We start from the raw sequence: 24,120 nt of genomic DNA on the forward strand, positions 1-24,120 counted from the left end.
ATTGAGAGTTAAACCCGAGTCTCAACAATTGGGAGGCAATTGCAATTGAGCGGAAACACACCATGTCTAAGGCTACAAATTTGTTTGGTATATATCAACAATGTTGAATACAATCTTCAATTCAATAAGAAATAGCTATTTCATATGATACACAAGAGCAAAACACCTGACAGTAAATTCTCAGGATTTACCTAATTAGTGATCAAGCTCCGTGAAATATTGATCATTTCTCCTAAAAATAACCTAATTACCTATAACAACATCTATATTGTCTAGTTGCAGTAACTTCATCATCAATACTGATAATTTCTTTCCCAGGCTGAATAGTTGGGGGGATGGGTTCATTCAATTTAGCCTCTAAACTTTTCTGGATAGTAGTTTCATAAATTTTACGAATAAGTTGCAGAAAAGCCTCCTCCACGTTAATATTTTCCATGGCAGAAGTTTCCATGAAATACAAACCTTCAACCTGTGCAAGGGTTTTGCCTTCTTCTTCATCAACTTGCCTGGAATGTGTTAAATCAGATTTGTTGCCAACAAGAACAATCGCCATGCATGAACTGCCAAATTCTCTGAGTTCATTTAACCATCTCTTCATATTTTCAAATGTTACTCTTCTCGATATGTCGTAAACTAGTAAAGCTCCTAGGGCTCCACGATAATACGAACTTGTGATGGCTCTGAACCTGCCAGACAATTGATGAGGCATCACAAAATTAGGCACAATTCAACAATGCACATCCATCTATTCATTAAAATTGAGTTTAGATTTAGTTTTATTATGTGAATTCATCTGGATTTATGCTTTCTGGGGGTAGATACCATCCTAGTCGCTTTGGGCTCAAATTGCTGTTCAGCTGAAGATTGAGGACTCTTAAATTCATCTCCGACAATTATTCTTCCTTCTCTATATATTTGTCTTATCATCTTCATATTCGGTGTTACAATTCACCACCGAGTGAATCCAACTCTATTTTAAACTGGTCATTCAGGTTTTGAGTTTACGCTTATTCAAACTCCATAGTTTATGTTATAACCATAGGTTTCATAATAATATTACAATTTCACTTTCAATTTCATAAATTTTTTGTTGAACAGGAAAGAAGAGGTGAGATCAAAATTAATATATATATATTTTTAATAATAACTAAAAAACGAATACTGTTAGAATCAAAATAAGGAGGAGGTAAAGCCACCAACAAACTTTTTATCAAAAAAAAAAAAATAATAATAATAATATAATTGAAAACAGAAAAACACAAAACATAATTAATCAATTAAACTATATCTTATAATTAAGATAAAAAAAATATGTAATATGAAAAAATACCTTTCTTGTCCAGCAGTGTCCCAAATTTGAGCCTTGATGAGCTTATCTCCAATCTTAACATTCTTGTAAGCAAATTCAACACCGATTGTTGGCTTTGAATCTAATCTGAATTCATCTTTCGCATATCTTGATAACAAATTCGATTTCCCAACCGCAGAGTCCCCAATCAACACTGCCTTGAACAAATAATCGCACTCTTGTTCATCAAATGAATTCGAATCCGCCATTAATATACACTACAAAAACTTCCAACTATTCTAGAAACCCTAAAACAAAGAAAATTAATGCTTCCATGTAAAGTCTGGTATATTAGTTTTGTGTTCACATATATAAATCCAAATCATAAACATCATTTGTCATTAGTTTATTTCTGCATTTGGCTTGGTGGGTATTATGATGGATGATGATTTTGTCTAGGCATGCATCTTCTTGCCCTTTTTAACCTCAAAGTTTACTATTGTTTTCTCTTCTCAAACGTGCATGTGAAGAGAGAAGGTTCAATCATTTTGAGACACTTGTCGGCTACGATTGCCGGGTCATCTCAAATGCTGTGGTGGCATGTTTCTGTTGGATGCTTTGTTTGAAGATAATGTGACTCTGAACTGAGGTTATCAGGGGATCAAATTATATGTCTATTTTGTTGGTTTAGCAAATGGCAGTAGGCAGTCATGGGTAATTATGGTGGATGCTTGAAATTATTTAAAGAATATTGATGTGACAAAATGATGGCGATCCAATTCTTTCACCTAACAAAAACAAAATCACATGTTCCGGGCGTGAGTTATTAATGCTAATTAAAATTAGGCCAAACGACTATTTCCCACCCAAGGTATGCTGTAATGACAAGTTTCTTTAACTATGGCCATGGCCAGTTAAATTTAACAACCCTGCCTGAAAATTTTAAAAGTTTGAAAACAAAAATTTTAAGTTTAAGAAAATGGCAGTTTCTGAAATCTCGACGACGTTATTGCGGTGATCGGTTTCCTCCCATTTGGAGGCCCGATCGTCGCAGATCGTCTTCTTCTGAAGCCGATCGTCTTAGACGAAGAACGGCTTCGTCTTCGTCTGACGAAGAACTTCGTCTTACGAAACCGCTTTTACGATCCTCCAAATGGGAGGAAACCGATTTCTTTTTTTCAAAACCAAACCCTAGGGTGAAACTGCCATTTTCTTAAACTTAGGCTATTTTTGTTTTCAAACTTTCAAAAGGAAATTATATTTTATTTTTTAATATTATAGAGAAAATGACAATTTTACCCTTAACGTTACTTTTAACTGGCCAGTATTTCCATAGTTGAAACTTGTCATTACAGCATACCTTAGGTGGGAAATAGTCGTTTGGCCTTAAAATTATTTAGTTTAATTCTTTCAACTATTGTCGTCATGGCTCGTGACTCTGATCCTTTTTTTATGGTAACCTTTCACTTATCCTTAAAATAGAGATATGAGATAACTTAATTTGAAATCACTCTTGGATTGAATAAATCGAATTTGAGTTGAATTTCAACAACGTAATTGATTTGTCTTTTCAAAAATATTGTTCGTCTCTATGATAATATTATTAACTCGATAATATCATTGTTTATTTTGTCATTAGTTTTACTCTTACAATAATACAATACACTAACTCAAACAAATTTAAATTTGATATGAATATTATGGATTCGATATAAGTTAAGTTTGTATACTAACTCAAATAAGTTCAAGGTTGAGATACATTATAAATTTAACCTAAACTTGAACTGACCTTAGACTCAATTTGATAAACTTAATTTAGTTCAAATTGAATTTACTGTTACGAAAAACTAAAGGTCAATTCAAACTAAGCGAAACTTGAACAAAGACAACCAACTTAAACTTGATTCACTCACATTCATGAACAATAAAACCAAATAAAAGGAACAATTATTAAACAAGAAGAAAAAAAGTTACTCACAAGATGAGATCTTTAGCTTAAATTTCATTCGGTTAAGTTAAACACAAAGTTGAACCTGAATACAAATCTATTATGATCTACTGTTGAATTTATATATATAATAATACAATTTTCATTATATTATATATATTTGTTCAGCATAGCATACAAATCTATTATTATTATTATTATTATATTTTAAATAATAATAATAATATAATTATTTGGTAAAGCTACATGCCATGGAAAAATCCAAAACAACTACATTTTTTAAAATAAAACAGAAGTCTATTTCAACTAATTATCAAAAAGAAATCTCTGAATCAACAACTTGGGCTACTAATCAATGCCTTGCCTTCCATTGTTTGTATTACCAATAAAATAATGCAATTTAATTTCTCAATTCAACTCCTATAAATACTTCTATACATGCTTCACAATTTTCATCATATATACCTCTGCAAAATACCATCACATACACAAGAAAAGAAAAAAAAAAAAAACTCTTGAACATGAAGAGCTTCCCAACTTTGCTCATGCTTCACAACTTTTCTTGAACATGTGGGACGTTTGGGCCTGGTTGAATTGAGAGTTTTAATACAAACAAGGCCGAAAGAGTTCAAAAGAGCCCATGAAAACATGTGACCGTTGTCACAATATTTAATTATAATAAAATTATATATATATTTGTAATAATTACTAAATTTAATATCATTGAATCTACTAATAAAATTCTCATTTTAAATTGACAAATTTGTATCACTATTTAATCATTATAGTAACATTAGTATAATATTACATGATTAAAATTTGTTTTAAATTTTTAATTATGATTTACTAATATTATACTAACACTCACAAATTCATCCGGCTCTAAGAAAAAAATAATTGACACCCCACTCCATCCTAATATTAATAATGTTCAAGTTGTCAACAAAGTCACCGATTTCTAAAAAAGAAAAGTTTTACTCTTTTTATTGTTTAAAACAGAAAAGAAGTAAAAATTAGCTGTACGCCACCCACCAACAAAGCTTTCCACATTGATACATTCTTTCCCACCACAAACCGTTTCCAGGAAAATCTAAAATTTAATCAATAAATGAGAATTCAATTATTCAATTGATTAAAACTTTGAAAAAAAAGGCTTAACCCTATCTTCCTGATTTGAGTTTAATTTAAATAAAAAATATATATTAATTTGAGTTTAATTCAAATTTATTATATTAAAATTTAAGATAATTTGAGTTTGATTAAATTTTTAAGTTTGAAATTGAAAACTCAATTCAAATTTGTAATTCAGATCCGTAATTTATTAGTAAAATAATGTTATGTTATCTATTATTTTATTCAACAATTGATAAAATATCATCGTTTTGTTTTGATAATTATTTAACATTATTTAAAATGAATCATAAGTTGAACTTAAATTAAATCAAGTTACTTTTTCAACTTGCAAGTTGGACTAAAACTAAACTCTTTATATCTCAAATTTGATTCGATTTTAAAAATAAATTGACCTTATTCAAACTTGATAAGAATTTGAGTCAAATTGGCTTTGAAGAGCAATCTAATTAGAATAAAATCTACTCCTAACTATAATAAGTCAAAACATTTTTTAGTTTGACAACCCATTTGCGTTTGATTTGATCAACCAATGAAAATATATGTATAAATAATATACATAATAATATTCTCTAATTTAAAATTATCTAATCATATAATAAAATATTTTATACATAAAACATAACCCTTGTTCAAAAAAATGATCTATTGATCCAATCAATTTGTTGGGAGTCAATTATTTGGCACAAGTATAAGATAATTAAAGTTTGGAAAATAAGTTGTAATTATATCGACATAAATATGACATCAAATTGAACCAGTTTCACTTAATTCAAATCTGAATCAATCCTAATCTAACCTGAATTTGTCATTGATTTGTTGTTAAACCAAATTGATCAATCCAATATCATTAAAGTCCGACATTTATACATAAAATTAGGGGTGGCACTGGCTATACTTAGAGACTCATTGATTACATTGGTTGAAAAGATAAGCAATATCATGGATGAAATAAACAGTATCTCCATAATGGACCCAAAAAAAAAAAACCAATCTCAAGCTGAAATCACGCTCATTCAAATTTCAAACCAATAGGCATAAATAATCAAACCGAAATGTCCACCCCAACATGAAATAATAATAATAATAATAATAATATCATAATATATAATAAGCTTTTAACCTTCTATCATAAGTAACAACCAACCAGAGTTCACTTCAAACGCCACAACATTCAACTACTACATCCAAATAAAACTACCCTATAATTAATTAATTAATTAATAATAATTTAGTCCATAATTCCCAAATAATCTACCGATGATGTGGGCAGAATGTCACCAAATAATTCCCCCGAGTGCACGTGGCAATGCTCGTCGGATCATCATACGCATAGCTATACGCCTTTGGACACGCTGTCTTGAAAATCCTCGAATACGCTGTCGGTTTGCAGCTTTGCGGATTCCCGAAGCTCCCTGTGCAGCAATACCTCGGTGAGTTAAACGCAAAGCACGCGCTTTTACACGCCACCACTCTCCTGTTATCCTTCGACCGCACCTGCAGCCCCACCGGACACATCAAGTTCAGGTCGCTCACGCAGCCCGCGTAGCTGCATTTCCCAGATCCTCGAGACGGGGTGATGGACATCGCCAGGTTGTAGCCGTCCACCAAACTCACGTCGTAGAAGTCTTGTTCTTGTCCCAGGGTGATTTCGGCCAGAGTGGCGGGTGGGTTGCCGCCAATGCCGTTGCAGAAAAGGGAGCCCCCGCAGTCTCCCGTGGCGCAGCGGCCGCGGCCGGTGGCGTCGAAGGAACAGCCGTGACGACCCCAGAAGCGGCCTGACCAGAGAGGCGGAAGACGGAGAGTGTAGGCCTTGTTGGGTGGGAGCTTGAAGCCGCCACGAGCAAGAAGTGGCTTGCCGGCGCTGGGTTGGATCCCAGGCCACACGGGGTGGGCACATTTGTTGTATAGAGTAAGCATAGTGGCAGAAACCGAAACTGTTTAAACAAAAAGCTCAAAAAATTTCAAACACAAACAGAAATTGACAGAATGCGAAAGACTAAAGAAAAAGAAGATACCTTGCATGTATGAGAAAAGGAGAGTAAAGAGCGTGAAAGTGAAGAGAGATCTCAGCATGGCCGCCATGGCTGAACCTGGAAGATGAACAATACTAGACAAGCCCCCAACCATAGTGGTCCTTTTATAGGAAGAGAGAGAGGGAGTAGGGTTACTGAAGAAAGTTGAAGCTGGTAAAAATAATGAATGGAGATACAGTACACAATGTGTAAATAGAAAATAACCCTTTTTATTTTGTCAAGACAGAGAGTGAAAGAAAAGTTGTGAAAATGGGGGGAGACTGACTGAGAAAAAGAAAGAAAACAGTGGTGGAAGATGATGACAAAGTTCTCAAGTCTCGAGGGTGTCAGAGAGGGTGAGTGAGTGGGGAATGGGCTGTCTGCATCCGAGAAAAAAGTTAAAGGCATCACATGTGAAGGGTGACTTATGAATCTGCAGCAAGCCTATATGTTTTTCTGCAGAAGGATAGAATGGTTATGGAGGGTAGCTTGGGCAAGGCGTGGGTTTCTAAAATCCAAACAATATCTGAGACATTTTTATGGATGATAGTATTACTATTAGTTGATGAAGTGTTTTTAGAAGACATAATATACGTATCAGTCTTTTAGTCTTTGTTCACTTGAAGATTGAGAGAAGTCTGTGTGTCATGAAATAAAATGTGGTTGATATCCTAATAATAGATTTTTACTGTGAGATTATTGGAGTTTTCAGAAGAGACATTGTGTTTGATTCCCGTTCTTTGAGGGGCTCTGGTCCCTTCAATTCAATAGATTCCCGTTATAATTTAAAATCAATTTATGTTGAATTTAAAATAAAGTTGTTTTGAAGTGAAGTTTAAATTTCATTTTACCATCTTGATTTGATTTGATTCTTTTTAATTACTGTATCAATTATAAAGTGCGTCTTGTTTGGATTTGATGTAAATGGAATCTACCCCTCGTGTAATAAATATAACATAACATAACATGGAGGACATAATTAAATTTGGGTTGGGATTATAAAATTGTAAGCCACGTAAGACATAATGGGCATAGAGTAGAGATTCTATCAGAATTATTGTCGTTTGTTTATTTATTTAAAGGTGGATGCATCCAAAGTCTATCAGGCACAGATCAAATCAAAGTTTCAAAAGTTTTTTATTTTAATTTGTACATAAATGTTACATTCCCATTAAAATACCATAAAAAGTTTCAGAATCTGTTGACATCTCTGCAAACTCAATTATATATTTTAAAATTAACCTAAAATTTTAAATAAAGCATACTAAAAAGGATTGAACTTTTTTCTTTGTTTGTATCATAAATAAATAAATTCTATTTGAATTTAATTATTTGTTCGAAATTAAAATAATTATATTAAGTAGATAAAATCTTAGATACAATCATTGCATTTTAATTTTAAAATATTATCAAATAAAATTTAAAATCATAACTATTATATATATATATATATATATATATATATATAAAACTCTTCATTATCTTCTCATTCAAATTTTGCCTTATTGACATTTGTCACCTATGAATTTCGAGTGTTAGTGATTAGATCAATTTGATTAATGCCTAATGAACAACAACTCTAGTTTGAATATTTTTTGACCGACTTGATTGTGATGGTCAAATTGGTTCAAATAAATTTTAAATTTATATTAGTCATTTGATTAGATTAATTTGTGATTGAATTGGGTAAATAATGTCTAAGTATAACCAATCTAACAGTTGACACCACACCAAAGTAAATATATTTTCATTCTTAAATTATATTAATTTTAGATTAATAATATATAATTTACTTATTCAATTTTTTTGAAAATTAAAAAAAAAAAAAAAAAAAAAAAAAAGAGAGAGGTGAATTTGGGCTTCCTGATGTGGGCAGATTTGTGTAATCTTAGATATAGAATATAGGTGTTCAACGAGCCCCATGTTATGGCCCATGAACATAACATGGCTATGTTGGGCTTGTAAACTTATACACTGACTACACAATATTATGGGCCCGATTATTATTATACATTTAGTATTTTTCTTAAAACTTATGTTTCCCTTGTTACAAGTGGAGTTGAATTTGATTTGGATTAAATTCAAACACAACAACTTAGCTTGTTGAAATTGATAAGATGATCAAATTTTCTTTGAAGAATTGGAATTGATCATGATATTCTTCCTCACCCCTGCAAGATAATCTTGGACATTTTCCTCTCATATAATTATTAGAGTGATTAAAGTAAGCTCCTTATTATGGGTGTTTTCAAATTGTATTGAAAAAACTCTCTTGAGATTGATGAGTTGAGATTATTTAAACATAATTTAATTTTTCATTCAATTTAGACTAATTTGAATTAACTCAAGCTTGATTTGATTAGTTTGAACTACAATTTGAGTTGGAAGAGCTGGAATGGAATTCAACCCTCCTTGTTATTGGAAAAAAGAGAGGGAAATGAAAATTGAGAAGATAGGTTTTAACCATAAAAAAAGGGAAACAGGTCCACCAACAGAGTCTGTACAATTGTCTAACTGGCTTTTGGTGTTGTCAATTTCTGCAGCTTCATTTGTAGCTCAGATCAGTCATATCACACTCTGTTCTGTGCCAATTCCTCATTCTTCATTCTTTTGAAATTACATCTCACTGTTGAACCATTAATTTGTTCATTACTTTCTTCAAAAAGACAGTCACTAAGTCGCCTAAGAGATTTATCCAAATCTACAAAGTCTGATTAGGATTCTTCTCCTTCTTCCCTATTGCAATACATTTTCTTCCATAATATTATTATTATTATTATTTACAAGATTACTAATTTAAATTCAAAATTGATTAGATTCGAATCTACCTTACTTTTACCTTGGTGCATACATATATATTAATTAGCTAATTAATACTCTCTTAAATGCAGCTTTCATTGACTCAACTCAACTAACATGGTCCAAATGCTTTTTATGCAGTAATTCCATGCATCAGAAAAGAAGCCATAAAAACTGTCTCAAGTTCAGCCCAAACACACACCAAAAAAAAAAAAAAATCTAAAAATATATTTCATAGTCTTACACACGTAGCAAAGTCAGGGACCTCACCCCACTACAGCTTAATTTTCAGCCCTATAAATTAATTCCAATTTTAAAGTGCTACTTTTAATTCCATTGCCTTGGTTGATTAATTCTTCAATGGCAGAAATTCATAGAACTGGTAAGGAGTCAAGTTGGCATCAATATCAGCAGCCGACACATCCGTTCCCTTTTCTAATCTGTTTTCACTGTCGTCTCCACTTCGAAGAGGAAACAATTCAAGTGTTTGTGACTCTGCACAACCATCTTCTTCTTCCCCTGTGACAGCGTTTGAGTGTTTAAAGGCATGGCCGTTTTCTCTGCAGCTTGGAGCCACAAGAATGTTGAGGTCCCAACAAGTTTTAGTAGTTGAAGTAGTGTTAATGAGATGGTGGGTTGGAGAAGGAGCAGGACAAGGACAAGATAACTGCATCATCTGCCACGTGGAATTCCTCTCTACAAAGCTTCTTCTTTGCTGTAATTCCTCTTCTTCCAATTGAATCCATCCACGTGATCCTCCTCCTGCTTTACATTCTGCCATTGCTGCTGCTTTTGCAGCTCTTTGTACTGAAACGGCCTCCTGAATGTGAAATAAAGTCCATGCATGCAAAATATTAACTCTTCACGCTACATAATAAATTCAACACATTAATTTACATTTTGTTATATATAATACAACTAATTAATGTTTGAAAAAAAAATCACTTGTGCCGCTCTAGTTTTGATCCATTGGTCAGTTGCATTATAATTGTTAGAATTGGCCACCATTTCAACTACACGTTGCATACATGTAACGTTCTTGTTGTCTGGTTAGTAGATGAGGGGCGGACAGAAGACACAGGTAACATTGTGGTTTGAGTTTAACTTATCAAGAATTATTTTAAGGTTTTTTTTATAAATTAAAAAAAAATTAAAGCAATTCGTTTAAAAGATATAAATCCTAATATATAAACATATATTTTTTTTTGTATGAATGAAATAATAATTTATTGGTAAACACATTCATTATAACTAAAAAAGAATACAACCCAATCTTTCTATTTAGTATTTGTGTGTGTTTAATTATTTGTTTTATTTATTTATTTATTTATTTTCAATCAGTGTAGACTCTTCACAAGATAGAATGCTCCCAACTTTGTTTTTGAAAATATTTAAAACCTAAACATGTGAGTGATAAACTTGAGCTTTCACTATCAAGTTGCTCATTTTGATAGAATGTTAAAGGGGAGGGCGCCCCAGTCACTGACCACCTAAACGCCATGAATGTAATGTATGTATAATAAGCTCAAGACCCTAAAAAAACCCAGCAGCCCCGACAGGAAGGAAGGATTGCAGCAGCTTTTAGACCCTTCTCATTTCCCAACAAACAAATTTACCTTTTGTTTTGTCACATGCATTTCTTCCAAATACTTATAACTTTTATAATCTGAAACCCTAAATATATATTATAATCCCTTTTGAAATCATATGCAAATTATTAAGAATGCTTATTAATTTTTTTTCCTTTCTAACAGGCACCTTTTACTTGAGTATTTAGTTGAGAGTTAACTTTTTGATTTAATTAAACCTAAATTGATGAATCACACTAAATAAGAGAAAATTTTATGACTAATGATTACTTTCATAACCAATGCTTCGGATAATCCAAAAGTTTTGTATTCGTATTTCACATTTGCTACTCGAAGTACCTCCCGGGGCTTATTAGGGTTTAGAAAATTAAGAATTCAAAATGGAAAAGAAAAAAAAAAAGACCAAGTGAGAAGATGAAATAGACCTCTGCCGGTGTACTGTAGTTTACACAGGAAGGTGGCCAGTTGTTCTTGGTCTGTTCAATAGCTTCATATGATCTTGTTCCTCCTGTATTGACGAACAGAAATTCAAAAAGAATTCGACTTTAAATGTTATGGTAAAAAAAATTCAGACAGAAATATTGTTTTTTCTTTCTCTCAGGTAGGGTTTTTACAAATGTTTACCTGTGTCTTTCTGTTCAATGATTTCTTTATCATGATGGAGATGATGATTATTATCGTTTTCATTATCAGGGTCTGATGATTCCATCTGACGTCTCCGTTTTTGGCGTTCTCTTGCCTTATGATTCTGAAACCAATAAAAAACGTTCTTGCCTTCAATCTTCCCATACCGACGAAGCTGTGCTGTGATGTGCTGAATTTGGTCGGCCGAAGGCGTTCGCGTTCCTCGCCGATACAATTCTTCAAGCATTCTTAACTGCTCGGGAGTTGGGTTCCACCTCGAGCTCACCACCACCGCCGGTGGCGTGTTGAACTCCCTCAGCTTGTTTTGATCACCAAAATGCGAACCTTTTTCACATGCAAAAACATATAAAAAAGAGCTAGAAACAAGTTAAAAAGAAACAAAGAAGGAAAATGTAAGTATTTACCAAGATGATGATGATTCAAAGCAAAGATTTCAGCGCCATGGATACGGGAGAGAGTAGAAGAGTTGTTAGTAGTTGAAGAGACTGGTCTCGGAACAAGAGGTCTGAATTTGTGGCCATTGAAAGAGTCAAGCATGTTGAAGTCACCGCCATCATTGTAACCCACCATCCACATTTTTATCAACTATTAGTTTCTGTGTCTTTCACGCTCAAACCCAACCGGGAAATGTGACAAATGACCCTCACACTCTACACAGTTAGAAATTAAAATAGAGAGACATATAGGAAAAAGAAGGAAAGAGAGAGGAGAAACTTATGTTGTTGGCCCATAGTAGCAAAGGTGCATGCTATGAATTTGAAACATATTGAGGTCCGTTAAGATTAAATTTTTTACTTATTTGGTAGAATAATTATAAATTTCTACATCTACTTACGGGGTTTTCTTGTGTTTTGTATAGACAGTTTAACTTTGACTATATCAAAGATGTAACTCTAAGCTACACACGACAACGGTAAATTCATCTCAATTAAGGGTTTTCCATTATACAAGTAAAAAAATTTATGTTGTTGGTGTGATAAGGAACAAAAGTGAGAAGAGACATGAGGTTGACCAGAGGAAGAATGGTGAGAGAGAGTAAAAAGAAAGAAGAAGCGTGGAATTCTGGGAGGGGATTATCGGGAGGAGCAAAAGAAAAACGACTTGACGATGATGAGGCTTATCATAAGTCTTCTCATTTATTGTTCTTCTTATGACTCGTGCTTTTCACACTTATTCTAAATCCAAACTGCCCTCTCTCCCTTCTGCTATTTCACCCTTTTCCTTTGTCTGTCTATTAACCTTCTCTCTTCTCTGTACCTCCATTAATTTGTACGGGTTTCTTCTCTATCTCACATTCCTTTTTCTACCCTCTTTCTCACTCTCTCATGTATATTCATCTCATCTATGGTCCATTGTAAATATTTTTACATATATATATATAGATCCATGCATGCATGTGTCGATATTTAAGTGTGTCCTGCATTTGTCTTGTATTTGTGCATAAGAACAAAACTGAAATATGGTATATGGAGGTGAAAGATTTTGGGAACACTAGAGGATACATATGTGTGTGTGTGTACAAAATTTACCATATATCATAATGCTGGTAAAACAAAATTTACTTAAAACATTTTTGATATGTCTGAATTATAGTGGGAGACTTTGATAATGGATTGCTGAATTAGTCTTTCTAAAGTTTTACTAGTTAGGTGGTCATACTCTATCCCAAAAAGCGTAGGTAGGGATTCGATCCCAACTAAACATGAGATTAGTTTAAACTTGGTTCAAATCTATAATATTCAACTAAAATTCGTTTAAATGTATAGTGTTACTAGAAAGTTACCAATGAGGCAAAAATATAATTGGAAGGTAAATAATATCATCACTAATTTAAAATCAGTTTATATAAGCTAAATTATAGATTCAAATCAAGTCAACTTATATAAAATCAATTCTTAAAAAAAAGGAGAAATGACAAAAGAATTTACCCACTTTCAAATCTCTCAGTGCATGTATAGATATAAAAGTGACGGTGGTGGGAATGGAATCTTTGAAACTTCTTTCCTTCATATTATTTTCCTGAAAGATGCCATCGATAACTTGTAATGGTGGTCCAGAATTCTGAAATGTGTGTCGTATTCGGGAGCAGAAGAAGTATAGCTTGAAGATTTTAGACACATTCACACATGCTCATTATTATGAAATCATTCAATTCTCCAATTTGAGTACCTTTATGTCTTTCATAGTTTTATTTATATAAGCCTTCTATTTTTTTTTTTCTCATTATTGTTTAATGATTACTACCTTCTGTAAGACAGTGAAGGAAGCCAATTTTCTTTTCTTTTCTTTTCTTTTCTTTGCTTTCAGTCTGACAGGCGGATACCAAACTAATAAATCTCGAGGAGGCTAACCCATCAAAATATTATGCAACAGATAATTGTTATTTCTGATTCAACTAAACCCAATTCTTAAAAAAATATAGTGAATTTGTTGCATTTTTAAGGATAAAATTGCAAATTATGTTATTTAGGTGATCATTAAGACCATATAAACCGTAAATTATAGTTGATTTCAACCATTGGAATCTCAAATTAGAGTTGGTCCATTTGTCACATTCTCCAAGTTGAAGGCCTATTAAGCCGGCTTGGCCGAATCAAACTACTACATTTGGCAGCCATTGACATATATTTCTCTTACCAGACGGTCTAATTTCCACCCTCGATCAATCAATCAAACTCAATCCTAACCCTTCATTTTCAAATGTCTCTTTCATGTCAATCCGTTACAAACAAACAATTACTCTATATAAAGAACTCCTTTAACCTTCCACTCATTCAAAATCAAGCCCTTAAAAGAGGAGAGACTCTAGTAACAAATTATTCCCACTTCTACCCTTTGTGGCAGACTTTTTAGCCAGAGAAAATGCGTGAAATTCTTCACATTCAAGGAGGGCAATGTGGGAATCAAATTGGATCGAAGTTTTGGGAGGTGGTTTGTGATGAACATGGCATCGATCCCACTGGTCGGTACATCGGAAATTCTGATTTGCAGCTTGAGAGAGTCAATGTGTATTACAATGAGGCTAGTAACGGCCGGTATGTGCCACGGGCTGTGCTCATGGACCTTGAGCCAGGTACTATGGACAGTGTTAGAACGGGTCCATATGGTCAGATTTTTCGGCCTGATAACTTCGTGTTTGGGCAGTCTGGGGCCGGGAACAATTGGGCCAAGGGCCATTACACTGAGGGTGCTGAGCTTATTGATTCTGTGCTTGATGTTGTGAGAAAAGAGGTGGAGAATTGTGACTGCTTGCAAGGTACTCTTTTTTATTTTATGGTCTTTAAATTTTCCAGTATAATATTCTAGGCCCAATTTGTTAATTCATTGGAAGTTTTTACCGTTTTAAAACTTGGGTCGAATCAACCAAGATCACTGTCAAATCATGTTTAAATTAGGGTTAAAAGTTCTTTTAACTATTAGATTAGATTGATTCATAGTTAAACCAAATGAATCTTATAACAAATAGGGTAATCTTATTGATGGATGCAGGGTTCCAAGTGTGTCATTCACTTGGGGGAGGAACCGGATCAGGAATGGGGACTCTGCTTATATCAAAAATCAGAGAAGAATATCCAGACAGAATGATGATGACATTCTCAGTATTTCCATCTCCAAAAGTATCAGACACAGTTGTTGAGCCCTATAATGCCACACTTTCTGTTCATCAGTTGGTGGAAAATGCTGATGAATGTATGGTCCTTGACAATGAAGCTCTCTATGATATCTGCTTCAGGACTCTTAAGCTCACCACTCCCAGCTGTAAGTATATATCTAACTCTTGAATATTCAGATCAGGTCAAACTGGACTCATTCGTGTGTTTTATAAATGTTTCTGTTTCTTTCAGTTGGGGACTTGAATCATCTAATTTCAGCAACAATGAGTGGAGTAACTTGTTGCTTGAGGTTCCCAGGGCAACTAAATTCTGACCTGAGAAAATTAGCAGTGAACTTGATCCCATTTCCGAGACTTCATTTTTTCATGGTGGGATTTGCTCCTTTAACATCAAGAGGCTCACAGCAGTACCGGGCCCTCACAGTCCCGGAATTGTCTCAACAAATGTGGGATGCCAAGAACATGATGTGTGCAGCCGACCCTCGCCATGGCCGCTACCTCACAGCGTCAGCATTGTTTAGAGGCAAAATGAGCACAAAAGAAGTGGATGAACAATTGATAAATGTGCAGAACAAGAATTCTTCATACTTTGTGGAATGGATACCAAACAATGTGAAATCAAGCGTTTGTGACATCCCACCAAAAGGGCTGCCAATGTCATCGACATTCATCGGTAATTCGACGTCGATTCAGGAGATGTTCAGGAGAGTGAGTGAGCAGTTCACAGCCATGTTTAGAAGAAAAGCTTTCCTGCATTGGTACACTGGAGAAGGAATGGATGAGATGGAATTCACTGAGGCAGAAAGTAATATGAATGATCTTGTTGCTGAGTATCAGCAGTATCAGGATGCCACCGTTGATGAAGATGTAGAATATGAAGATGAAGATGCTGGCACTGAGAACTGAAGGTGTTCACCAGCTCTGATGCTGAAAATGTTGAGTGCAACATTTCATCAGCTCTATCAATAGTAGATTCTCTTGGTGTTGAGTGTTTTCAGTGAGTGAGTGACTTCCCAGATGAATTTGATTCCCTGTGAGTGCAAATTAATGGTTTTAATTTGTTTCTCTTTCAAGAGAAGATCATGTTCATGTACTTCGGTTGTTTTATCTACTTTCATTTATAAACCTGAGTTTGAAACTGAGTCTTCATTAAACCTGAAGATCTTTAGGAAACAGAAAACCAATGCTTTCATACTAGACCTAGGCCTTGATTCGGTCAAGGTGCTGCAATAGGTCTTGACTAATGTGATTGCATCGCAACAATATTTAACTAAACAGAAGTGTGGTTCGATGATATATTATGTATATCCATTACTAATTGCAAAACTTTTCAAATTTGACTACATTGATCTTATGGTTAAACTACATCTTGACACAATTAACCAAGTTAATCTCTAAGTCAATCCAATCTTATAGTTAAAGTACATTTAAACATCAATTTGGATCAGACTAACCATTAAGTCTTGGTCAAACTGGTTCGACTAGTCGGGACGATTTGGATTTACTCAAATACAAATCTAGACGGTGTTCATTTAAAGGAATCTTGTGCCTAACCCTGGTTTCGTCTTTGTAGCCAAACAGCATATCTCTTTCGCATAACTATTAAAGAGTGATTCAGAAACTATATTTCCTATGAACAAGCAATATATATATACACACATACTAAATCTTAAATGTTAAAGAAAATGGAATCACAATGAAAAATCAAACACTATTGACCACATGAGAAGCTAAAAGCCAAAAAATAAAAATTCTTTCATGATCTTCAAACAAATTTGTGACTAGTGCGAAGCAAATTTGACTCTGAGAAATTTGTGAGCTAACAAGACCAATACCAGGTCTCTGTTTTAGGCTAACAAGGTAATTCCATGAGGTATTAAAACGACTAAAATTAAGAAAACAAAAGCAGAAACTGAATTGTGCTGCTAATACCAGCTTATCGAGGTCATGCAACACTAAACTTGATACTATCCATCACACCGGAGATGATGGTAGGATTAACAGCAGATAACTATGGTGTGCGCGATGCTGGTGGCCAGATCAACCCACAGTTGGACCAGATAGATACCGTTGTGTCATGATTCAACTGTCAAATTAATCCAGCTTAATGGTCATGTTGATATGCACCACACCACAAAACAATAATTCTATTTGATTATACATTATTCTATTTTATCTAATAGAACATTTAGTTTCAATCTTGTATTATATTGATGGTGTTGATGTCCCAGTCAGGCTTCTTGTCAAATTAGTTAGACCAGGACAAACACAGATTGCCCCATTGATTGGATCAAGGTCCGGTCTGGGTCTCAAAACAAGATACATAATAGGTTTGAAGATCTTCCAAAAGGTTGAAGTTCACATCTTTCAAATGTCAACATATGTAATGATAACTCCTTTCACATGACTAATTCACATCATAAAGATTAGTCGAACGGGGCAAATCACAACTCAAGTTAAATGATCAAGGTGCCAACAACAATTTAAGAAAAAGGTTTAAGATGACCACTTACTAGACTTGAAAGCATTCTAAGCAAAATTGGGTATGCTTGACATATACATAAAATATATGACTCTCTGGCATCAAGAGAAGTGTATGCCAGCCTTGTTGAACAACGAAAGCAGATATAGGAACTCCTGTTGTGTGAGCTTAGATGCTCTCTTCTCTTCGAATTGTCCCTCCTTCAACACAGCCAAAACCTTATCTTTGAAACCAGACACTTCACCTTCTGCATCAACTTCTTCTTCTTCATCATCATCATCCTCCACCTCCACTTCATCATCACTTCCACCATCCATCTGCATTTTTTGATCTTCCTTAGAATCCCCCAGTCTTAATATATCTGATTCAACATCAAGACTGCCATTAGAAGCACTCAGTGAGGACTGTATTGCCTGAAGGGTCTTGTAGTTTTTCTCAAGCAATGAAAGGACGTTTTTCAGCCTGAAGATTGAGCTAAGGGTTTTGTTCTTTCTTATGAAACACATCCGTATAAATCCATCCCACTCCTTCGGATTAACTTGTGGGCGTGGTTTCCTAGGCTCAATTCGAACTACTGAGGAATCAACCTTAGGTGGGGGACGGAAATTATTCTTCCCAACTTTGAGGAGGTGGGAAACTCGCGCATAGAGTTGGGTATTCACAGAAAGCCGACAGTAGAGCTTGTCACCAGGTTGTGCAACCAATCTCATCGCAAACTCTTTCTGATACATAATGATTGCACATCTGAAGGCAGGTTGATGAAACAACAACTTGAACGTGAGCGGTGATGAGATTTGGTAAGGAATGTTTGCCACGCATATATCAAAATAGGGAAGATCAGTCTTTAACACGTCGCCTTGAATGATCTGTGAATATTACAATACCAAAATTTCAGAAAATATATTCAATAACAATCAACCTTTAAACTAAGAATTGAACTGTCTGGTGGTAGAGTTTTAATTTCTTATGGGAAAGATGAAAGATACAAGTACCTTCAAACGAGTTGAAAACGGGGTACCCTGAAAGCGGCGGCCAAGCTCTTGAACCATACGGGGGTCTAGCTCAACGGCAATAACCATCTTGCCAGCTTCAAGAAGTTTCTTGGTGAGATTTCCAGTACCAGGACCGATCTCAAGAATGACATCAGTGCTCTTGATTCCAGCTTTCTGCACAATGGAGTCCACCAGCAAAGGGTTTTTGAGGATGTGCTGACCCTTCGATTTGTGGAACGTTATGCCTCCTTGATAAGGAGCACTTGTGTGCTTCGCTCTCTCCTTCTTCATTTTGCCTCCCGCCATTGCTTGCTGGTGAAAGAAACAAGAAACTCAAAGTTTTCAGCTCTGATTCAATCTCGAACTAAAAGTTCAATCTTTACTACAGGGTTTTCAGAACTCAAATCTTATGATTCAATCTTGAACTGCTTAGCTTTCAATCTATGTTGCAGAGCATGAACCAATAAATTGTGCAATTGAAGCTCAATTTTACTCACTTTTTCTCTTTCCGGTGAATGAGTTGCAGGTTTGTGGCAGGCGATTCGCGTCGCGGTGCGTGCTGGAGGGGCTTCTGGAGGGGGTCGGGGCGGCTTCCAATATTGTTAAGAGGGCAACAAGAGTGGGCGGCGTGTGCGGAAGTGCTGCGAGCGTGAATTGGTGGGGGGTTAGATGCAGTGATTTTTCAAAGCAGTGTGTAGGGTTATCAAGTTTTGTGCTTTTATATCTGGGCTTTCATAAGCAGGAGTAGCCGGCGTGGTGTGTCGGCTTGGCAGGGCTTACCTCGCTTTTAGTTTTAGATTATTTTTACCAACCTGAGGTTTAAGAAATATTTGAGAGGCCCACATACATTAGAAATTATCTATTACCTCCCTTCGATGGTGAATTGGATGATTCATAGTGATTAGTTAGCGTAGGTATCATGGGATTGATCTTAACTCTTGATAAGTTTGATAATTTGATTAATGATAAATTAAATACATATTATAATAATAATATTTAATAAAATAAAATTATAGTCTAATGAAATGTGATCATATTCTTTATGGATTTAAGTTAATAATAATTGTAAAATTTTTTACTTTCAACTTATCAACAAAATTGTAGTGGTATAATAATGTATTCCTTTACAATTAACCGAGATGTTGACATCAACACATAATTCAATTGCTAGATTTTGATTATTAGGTTTTAATTGAATTGATATGATCAATTGGTATAATTCATTTTTGAAAATAGTATTAAAAAGTTTGTCATTATTATGGAATTGAATGATATATGATATATGTATCATATATATAATATAGTATAATACTAATAAAAAATAATAATATATATGTATTAATAAATTTATTCAGAAATTATAAAAACTGAACTGAACTAGATTGTAAATTGGAATTACATCTTTGGTAAATGTCACGTTAGTAGATGAAATAATTATATTATTGAAGTTGAAACACGATCCACCACACTTTTATTAAGACAATAATACTCTAGTTCAAAAATCACGAAGACAATAAAATAACAAACAAAGGACAATACTACAGTTCACAAGTCACGACACTAGAAACAGAGTCACCACCAAATTGAAACCATAATAAAAAACAAATCAAAGCCCATAAAGCACACGTAAACACAACTAGAAATCAATTTTTCTTGGCAATGAAAAGGCCCCATCTCTGCTCACCACATGAACTCCTAATCACTTTTGCCTTCCATCCTCCAACTATTTCATCGTAATCTTCCTGTAAATTCACACAACACCCTCTTAACTGTGAATACAATCAACCAAACAAGAAATGGACAAATGTCCAAGGCATAAAAAATATATACCTGGGTAAAGTCATGGATGAATGCATCCTTCCCCTTCTCAACTGCATCAAGTTCCTGCTGCAGAACTTTTATGAACTGAACCATAACAAAAACAACCCGTTTAGACAGCAACACCAGCATAATTATAAAATAGAAATATACACAGCATACATACATAGGTTCATACAAACCTGATCAGTACGGTCCTCTGCAATGACGTCCACAAAACCAGCATCCCAAAGCATCTGCAAACAATTTGAAGAAAAAAAAGAGTTTACAATGTCAACAAAAAATTAAAAAAATAAGAGAAGGAAAGATAAGTAATCACAACTAATTTTGCTTAAAATACCTGGCCATATGCTTTTACATCATGGAGATCATATCCTCTCTGCTCGATATACTTTGAAAATTCTGATGATGGAGTTCCAGAACTTTTGCAATAATCAGTGATGAGAACCTTGCCTCCAGGCTTCAACCATTTGAAGAAAGATCTGAACAATGCCGGTTTATCCTGGCAAAATATTGTGCATATATTAATGGGCAATGAGCTTTTTTTTTTTTTTAACATAGAAGACTGAAGCTGCTTCTATATAACTCAACATTTGATTGTTGCACATGAAGAGGAGAGGCAATCTTACTTGAATGTGTAGAATTGTGTCACGGCTGTAGATTACATCAAATGTGTTGTCAGGATATTCTTTCTTAGTGCAGTCAGCTACTTCAAATTCAACTGAGTATTTGAGTCCAATGGCTCGTTCAATAGCAAAAGAAATCATATTCACGGACAGATCAATTCCAACAACATCAACATCAAACTTATCAGCCATGTAAAAGTCACCTCCTCCAATGCCACAGCCAACATCTAGAACTTTCTGGCCAGGCTTGAGATCCAGCTTTGCCACAAATTCTTTAGTTGTTTCTGATCAGAGACAAATGTTTGACATCAAAAACAAGAAATATACTAACCCAAAACCTTGTATAAAGTACAAATTCTAATCATCCTTTTTCTATGTTCCATATCAAATTCCAGTGATTTTCAAACCATGTGAATGTTAAAGAGGCTTACCAATTCCTCCTGTGCTCACAAAACCTTGTCCAAAGACACGCTCGTAACGAAGAATTCCACTCAATTTATATTGAACATTATCTAAGAACTGCTGGAAACCCCTGTCATTCTGTGAGCTTACTTTTTGCCAAATCCAGCAAATCTGAAACACGTATACATGTTATGGACAAGCTGTCATCAATTCATTCTAAACTGAAACTCAGAAACAGGAATTATAAACAACAAGATGGTAAAGTTTATGCCTGATTTTGGTTCTTTTTGTTTCTCACATAAGCTCCAATGCATTTGCAGCCAACCAATGTGAGTTCAAAGGAGTTTCCTGAACCATCAGCTATATGGCACTCTTTAAACACCTGCAGGACAACAGATATCAGTGCCAAATATTTAAGCTAACACATTGATCAACTAAAAGAGGAAGATTGTAAATAGGACACCTTTGTGTAAGATCTGGGTTCACGATAATGGGTTGGGTTGTGCTTTCGCTTGCTGTCTCCAGATTGATGAAAACAAGACTCCCTGAAGAAAATGTAGCCGCCAACCTTTAACCATTTAACCATCCTTTCTGCCACTTTTTCCACCTGCACTTCACATAAAACCATTTTCCATATGAAAATTCTTGGTACTTTAGAAGCAGAGAAAAGATATAGGAAAAGAAAAAAAGAGTTTCAAATTGTGATTCCAAAGTCTATAGAGAAGCAACTCAAAGAAAAATACAATTAAGAATTTAGTACACTAGATTTGCAGGACTAAAAAGTTAGTTTCTAGAATATAACAGCAGTTAAACTTATTTCTCCATACATATTCTATGTGCTCCACTAAAATCACAAGAAAGCGAAGGTATATGATTCTATATAGCAATTCATTTTAACAAAAGAAGCAGCTTATGATACAGATCTTGACCTCATTATCTGAAAGGTACATAAGCAGCCAATTTGAGAATATCAAGTCCATGGATTCATCAGAGAATTTCAAGTCTGGTGATGTCACATCAGCGCACATGAATTTGACATTCTTATGATGCCCATTCACTTCCTCATTCTGCAATTTGAAAATGGAAAGAAAAAACTTAGACACACCTCATCATAATAAAAATAATCTCTAATAATTGAAAACATATCATAAAAATACGACTGAAAGATCCATTACCTTCTTGATTACATTGTCGATGAAGTCCACAGCAATAAGCTGACCAGCCTTCTTAGCTAACTCACCAGTAAATCTACCAATTCCAGCTCCAAGCTCCAAAACCGATTTTCCTTCATATGATGGAAGTAGAGAGAGCACCTGTACGACCAAATTATTTTCAGATCTGGTACCAATTATATAAATACTAGTACTTATGGCTGCGCATTTAAGAGTATGTCTTAAATAATTGAGTGGAATTAGAGATAAAATAACAATTAGATCACCCAATACGTCAGTTTGTTTGTGGTGCTTTACATTAGCAAAAATTGATTATGGAGTCACGACATGAACTCATTGCATACAATAGTTGATAGCAGATCGCAAAATTTTGTTATTGACAAGAAAAAATGACAAAATAACGAACTGAGGACGTATGTACATGTGAAACTCTCAAACAATTTGATCTGAATGGTGTTATCATAACATTTCGAGGACGAAAACAGAAGCTTCCTTTAGACATTACGAGAAAACGGAAAACGAAGACGATAGCGAGAACAAAAATATAACAGAAATTTACTTCAGGACGCTCTTCTTTGTCAAGATCAGCGGCTTTGGAGTCGAGCATCATAGCCTCCACGGTCAAATCCGCGGAGTGTTCAATCCAGTAGTTCTTCTGAAACTCGCGTTCTCCTACAAACATCACAACAGTAAAAACACAAAAAAAACTCTTCAGATCCAATAACATATAAACGAAAATATTTCAATAAGGTTCAAAAGTTCATAAACACACCGCATTCCCCTTGAGCCGCCATTTCAAAGAAAGATATAAGGTTTTTTTTTTTCCTTTTTGAATAATTTGTTTTCAAAAATTTCGGTCAAGACAAGAGAACACGACTATTGGAGACTAGCAACCCTCAATGGCGAGACGAGATCTAGAAAAACTCCTGCATCTACGGTTGTTAGTTCTCCCTCGTTGCTGCATCAGAAAGAGCGATAATCTTTTCTTTCCCTAAGATCTCTCAGTTTTCGTGCTTCTAGCAAAGCGCTAACTTCCTTTTATAGACTCCGTGAGGTTCCGGTATACTAGCCTCGGTAACCTTACCCCTCCAGTTTTTTTTTACGTTTTTTAATTAATTCCGACAAATTTCTTATAATTTATTTTAATTTAAAATTATTTAATTACCTATTCATACGAAACTGTTAATTACAGAATTTAATATTATTTTTCGGCCAAAGCACTATTTCCCACCCGAGGTATGCACATTTCCCAAGTTTTTCCTCATTTAACTTTGAAAATCTTATTTACCCATCCGTACACTGTTAAAATTAACAGTTTCAATGATAAAATCATTATTTTATCTATATTATAAAAAATAAACTTAAATTAGATTTAATTTCCCCCCTAAACTCTAAAAACTAACAATTTTTTCTAATTCAAGTTTTAAAAAACAATATTTTCTCTCTTAGAGTTTTTAATTTTTCAGATTTAATTTTCTGGTACCGTTTTTTCCTCTCCGGTGACCTCTAGGCAATGGCTATTCCTCTCTGGGGCGGTCTCCTTCAAGTAGCTCTCCTAGGAGCAGTCATCGACGAAAACCTCTTTGATATTAAATATATA

The 24,120-nt window shown here is 34.4% G+C and overlaps 6 protein-coding genes across 6 annotated transcripts; 1 reads left to right on the forward strand and 5 right to left on the reverse strand.

Annotated features, from left to right (window-relative positions):
* Positions 1-67: 67 nt before the first annotated feature.
* On the reverse strand, positions 68-1,755 carry LOC123196339 (ras-related protein RABA6b). Its single transcript, XM_044610327.1, has 2 exons — positions 1,331-1,755; positions 68-686 (listed from the first exon to the last, which is right to left on the reverse strand). Exons 1-2 carry the CDS (start codon positions 1,555-1,557, stop codon positions 248-250), a joined length of 666 nt encoding a protein of 221 aa, XP_044466262.1. The 5' UTR covers positions 1,558-1,755; the 3' UTR covers positions 68-247.
* A 3,607-nt stretch (positions 1,756-5,362) lies between these two features.
* LOC123195876 (thaumatin-like protein) lies at positions 5,363-6,653 on the reverse strand. Its single transcript, XM_044609742.1, has 2 exons — positions 6,386-6,653; positions 5,363-6,304 (listed from the first exon to the last, which is right to left on the reverse strand). The coding sequence occupies exons 1-2, from the start codon at positions 6,495-6,497 to the stop codon at positions 5,622-5,624; spliced, it is 795 nt and encodes a 264-aa protein (XP_044465677.1). The 5' UTR covers positions 6,498-6,653; the 3' UTR covers positions 5,363-5,621.
* A 2,646-nt stretch (positions 6,654-9,299) lies between these two features.
* On the reverse strand, positions 9,300-12,246 carry LOC123196957 (WUSCHEL-related homeobox 1-like). Its single transcript, XM_044611119.1, has 4 exons — positions 11,820-12,246; positions 11,395-11,739; positions 11,196-11,278; positions 9,300-10,001 (listed from the first exon to the last, which is right to left on the reverse strand). Exons 1-4 carry the CDS (start codon positions 11,989-11,991, stop codon positions 9,531-9,533), a joined length of 1,071 nt encoding a protein of 356 aa, XP_044467054.1. The 5' UTR covers positions 11,992-12,246; the 3' UTR covers positions 9,300-9,530.
* A 1,957-nt stretch (positions 12,247-14,203) lies between these two features.
* On the forward strand, positions 14,204-16,166 carry LOC123195801 (tubulin beta-5 chain-like). Its single transcript, XM_044609643.1, has 3 exons — positions 14,204-14,671; positions 14,905-15,174; positions 15,261-16,166. The coding sequence occupies exons 1-3, from the start codon at positions 14,278-14,280 to the stop codon at positions 15,932-15,934; spliced, it is 1,338 nt and encodes a 445-aa protein (XP_044465578.1). The 5' UTR covers positions 14,204-14,277; the 3' UTR covers positions 15,935-16,166.
* Positions 16,167-17,454: 1,288 nt separating this feature from the next.
* LOC123195465 (ribosomal RNA small subunit methyltransferase-like) lies at positions 17,455-19,257 on the reverse strand. Its single transcript, XM_044609173.1, has 3 exons — positions 19,000-19,257; positions 18,503-18,814; positions 17,455-18,376 (listed from the first exon to the last, which is right to left on the reverse strand). Exons 2-3 carry the CDS (start codon positions 18,806-18,808, stop codon positions 17,612-17,614), a joined length of 1,071 nt encoding a protein of 356 aa, XP_044465108.1. The 5' UTR covers positions 18,809-18,814; positions 19,000-19,257; the 3' UTR covers positions 17,455-17,611.
* A 687-nt stretch (positions 19,258-19,944) lies between these two features.
* On the reverse strand, positions 19,945-23,548 carry LOC123196963 (phosphoethanolamine N-methyltransferase 1-like). The gene is made up of 12 exons (XM_044611126.1): positions 23,293-23,548; positions 23,080-23,192; positions 22,524-22,661; positions 22,278-22,415; positions 21,812-21,955; positions 21,620-21,730; positions 21,378-21,519; positions 20,950-21,230; positions 20,661-20,822; positions 20,503-20,556; positions 20,333-20,407; positions 19,945-20,244 (listed from the first exon to the last, which is right to left on the reverse strand). The coding sequence occupies exons 1-12, from the start codon at positions 23,312-23,314 to the stop codon at positions 20,146-20,148; spliced, it is 1,479 nt and encodes a 492-aa protein (XP_044467061.1). The 5' UTR covers positions 23,315-23,548; the 3' UTR covers positions 19,945-20,145.
* Between the last annotated feature and the right edge of the window lie 572 nt (positions 23,549-24,120).

This window comes from Mangifera indica, chromosome 14 (genome assembly GCF_011075055.1).
Source record: "Mangifera indica cultivar Alphonso chromosome 14, CATAS_Mindica_2.1, whole genome shotgun sequence".
In the NCBI taxonomy this organism is placed as follows: Eukaryota; Viridiplantae; Streptophyta; class Magnoliopsida; order Sapindales; family Anacardiaceae; genus Mangifera; species Mangifera indica.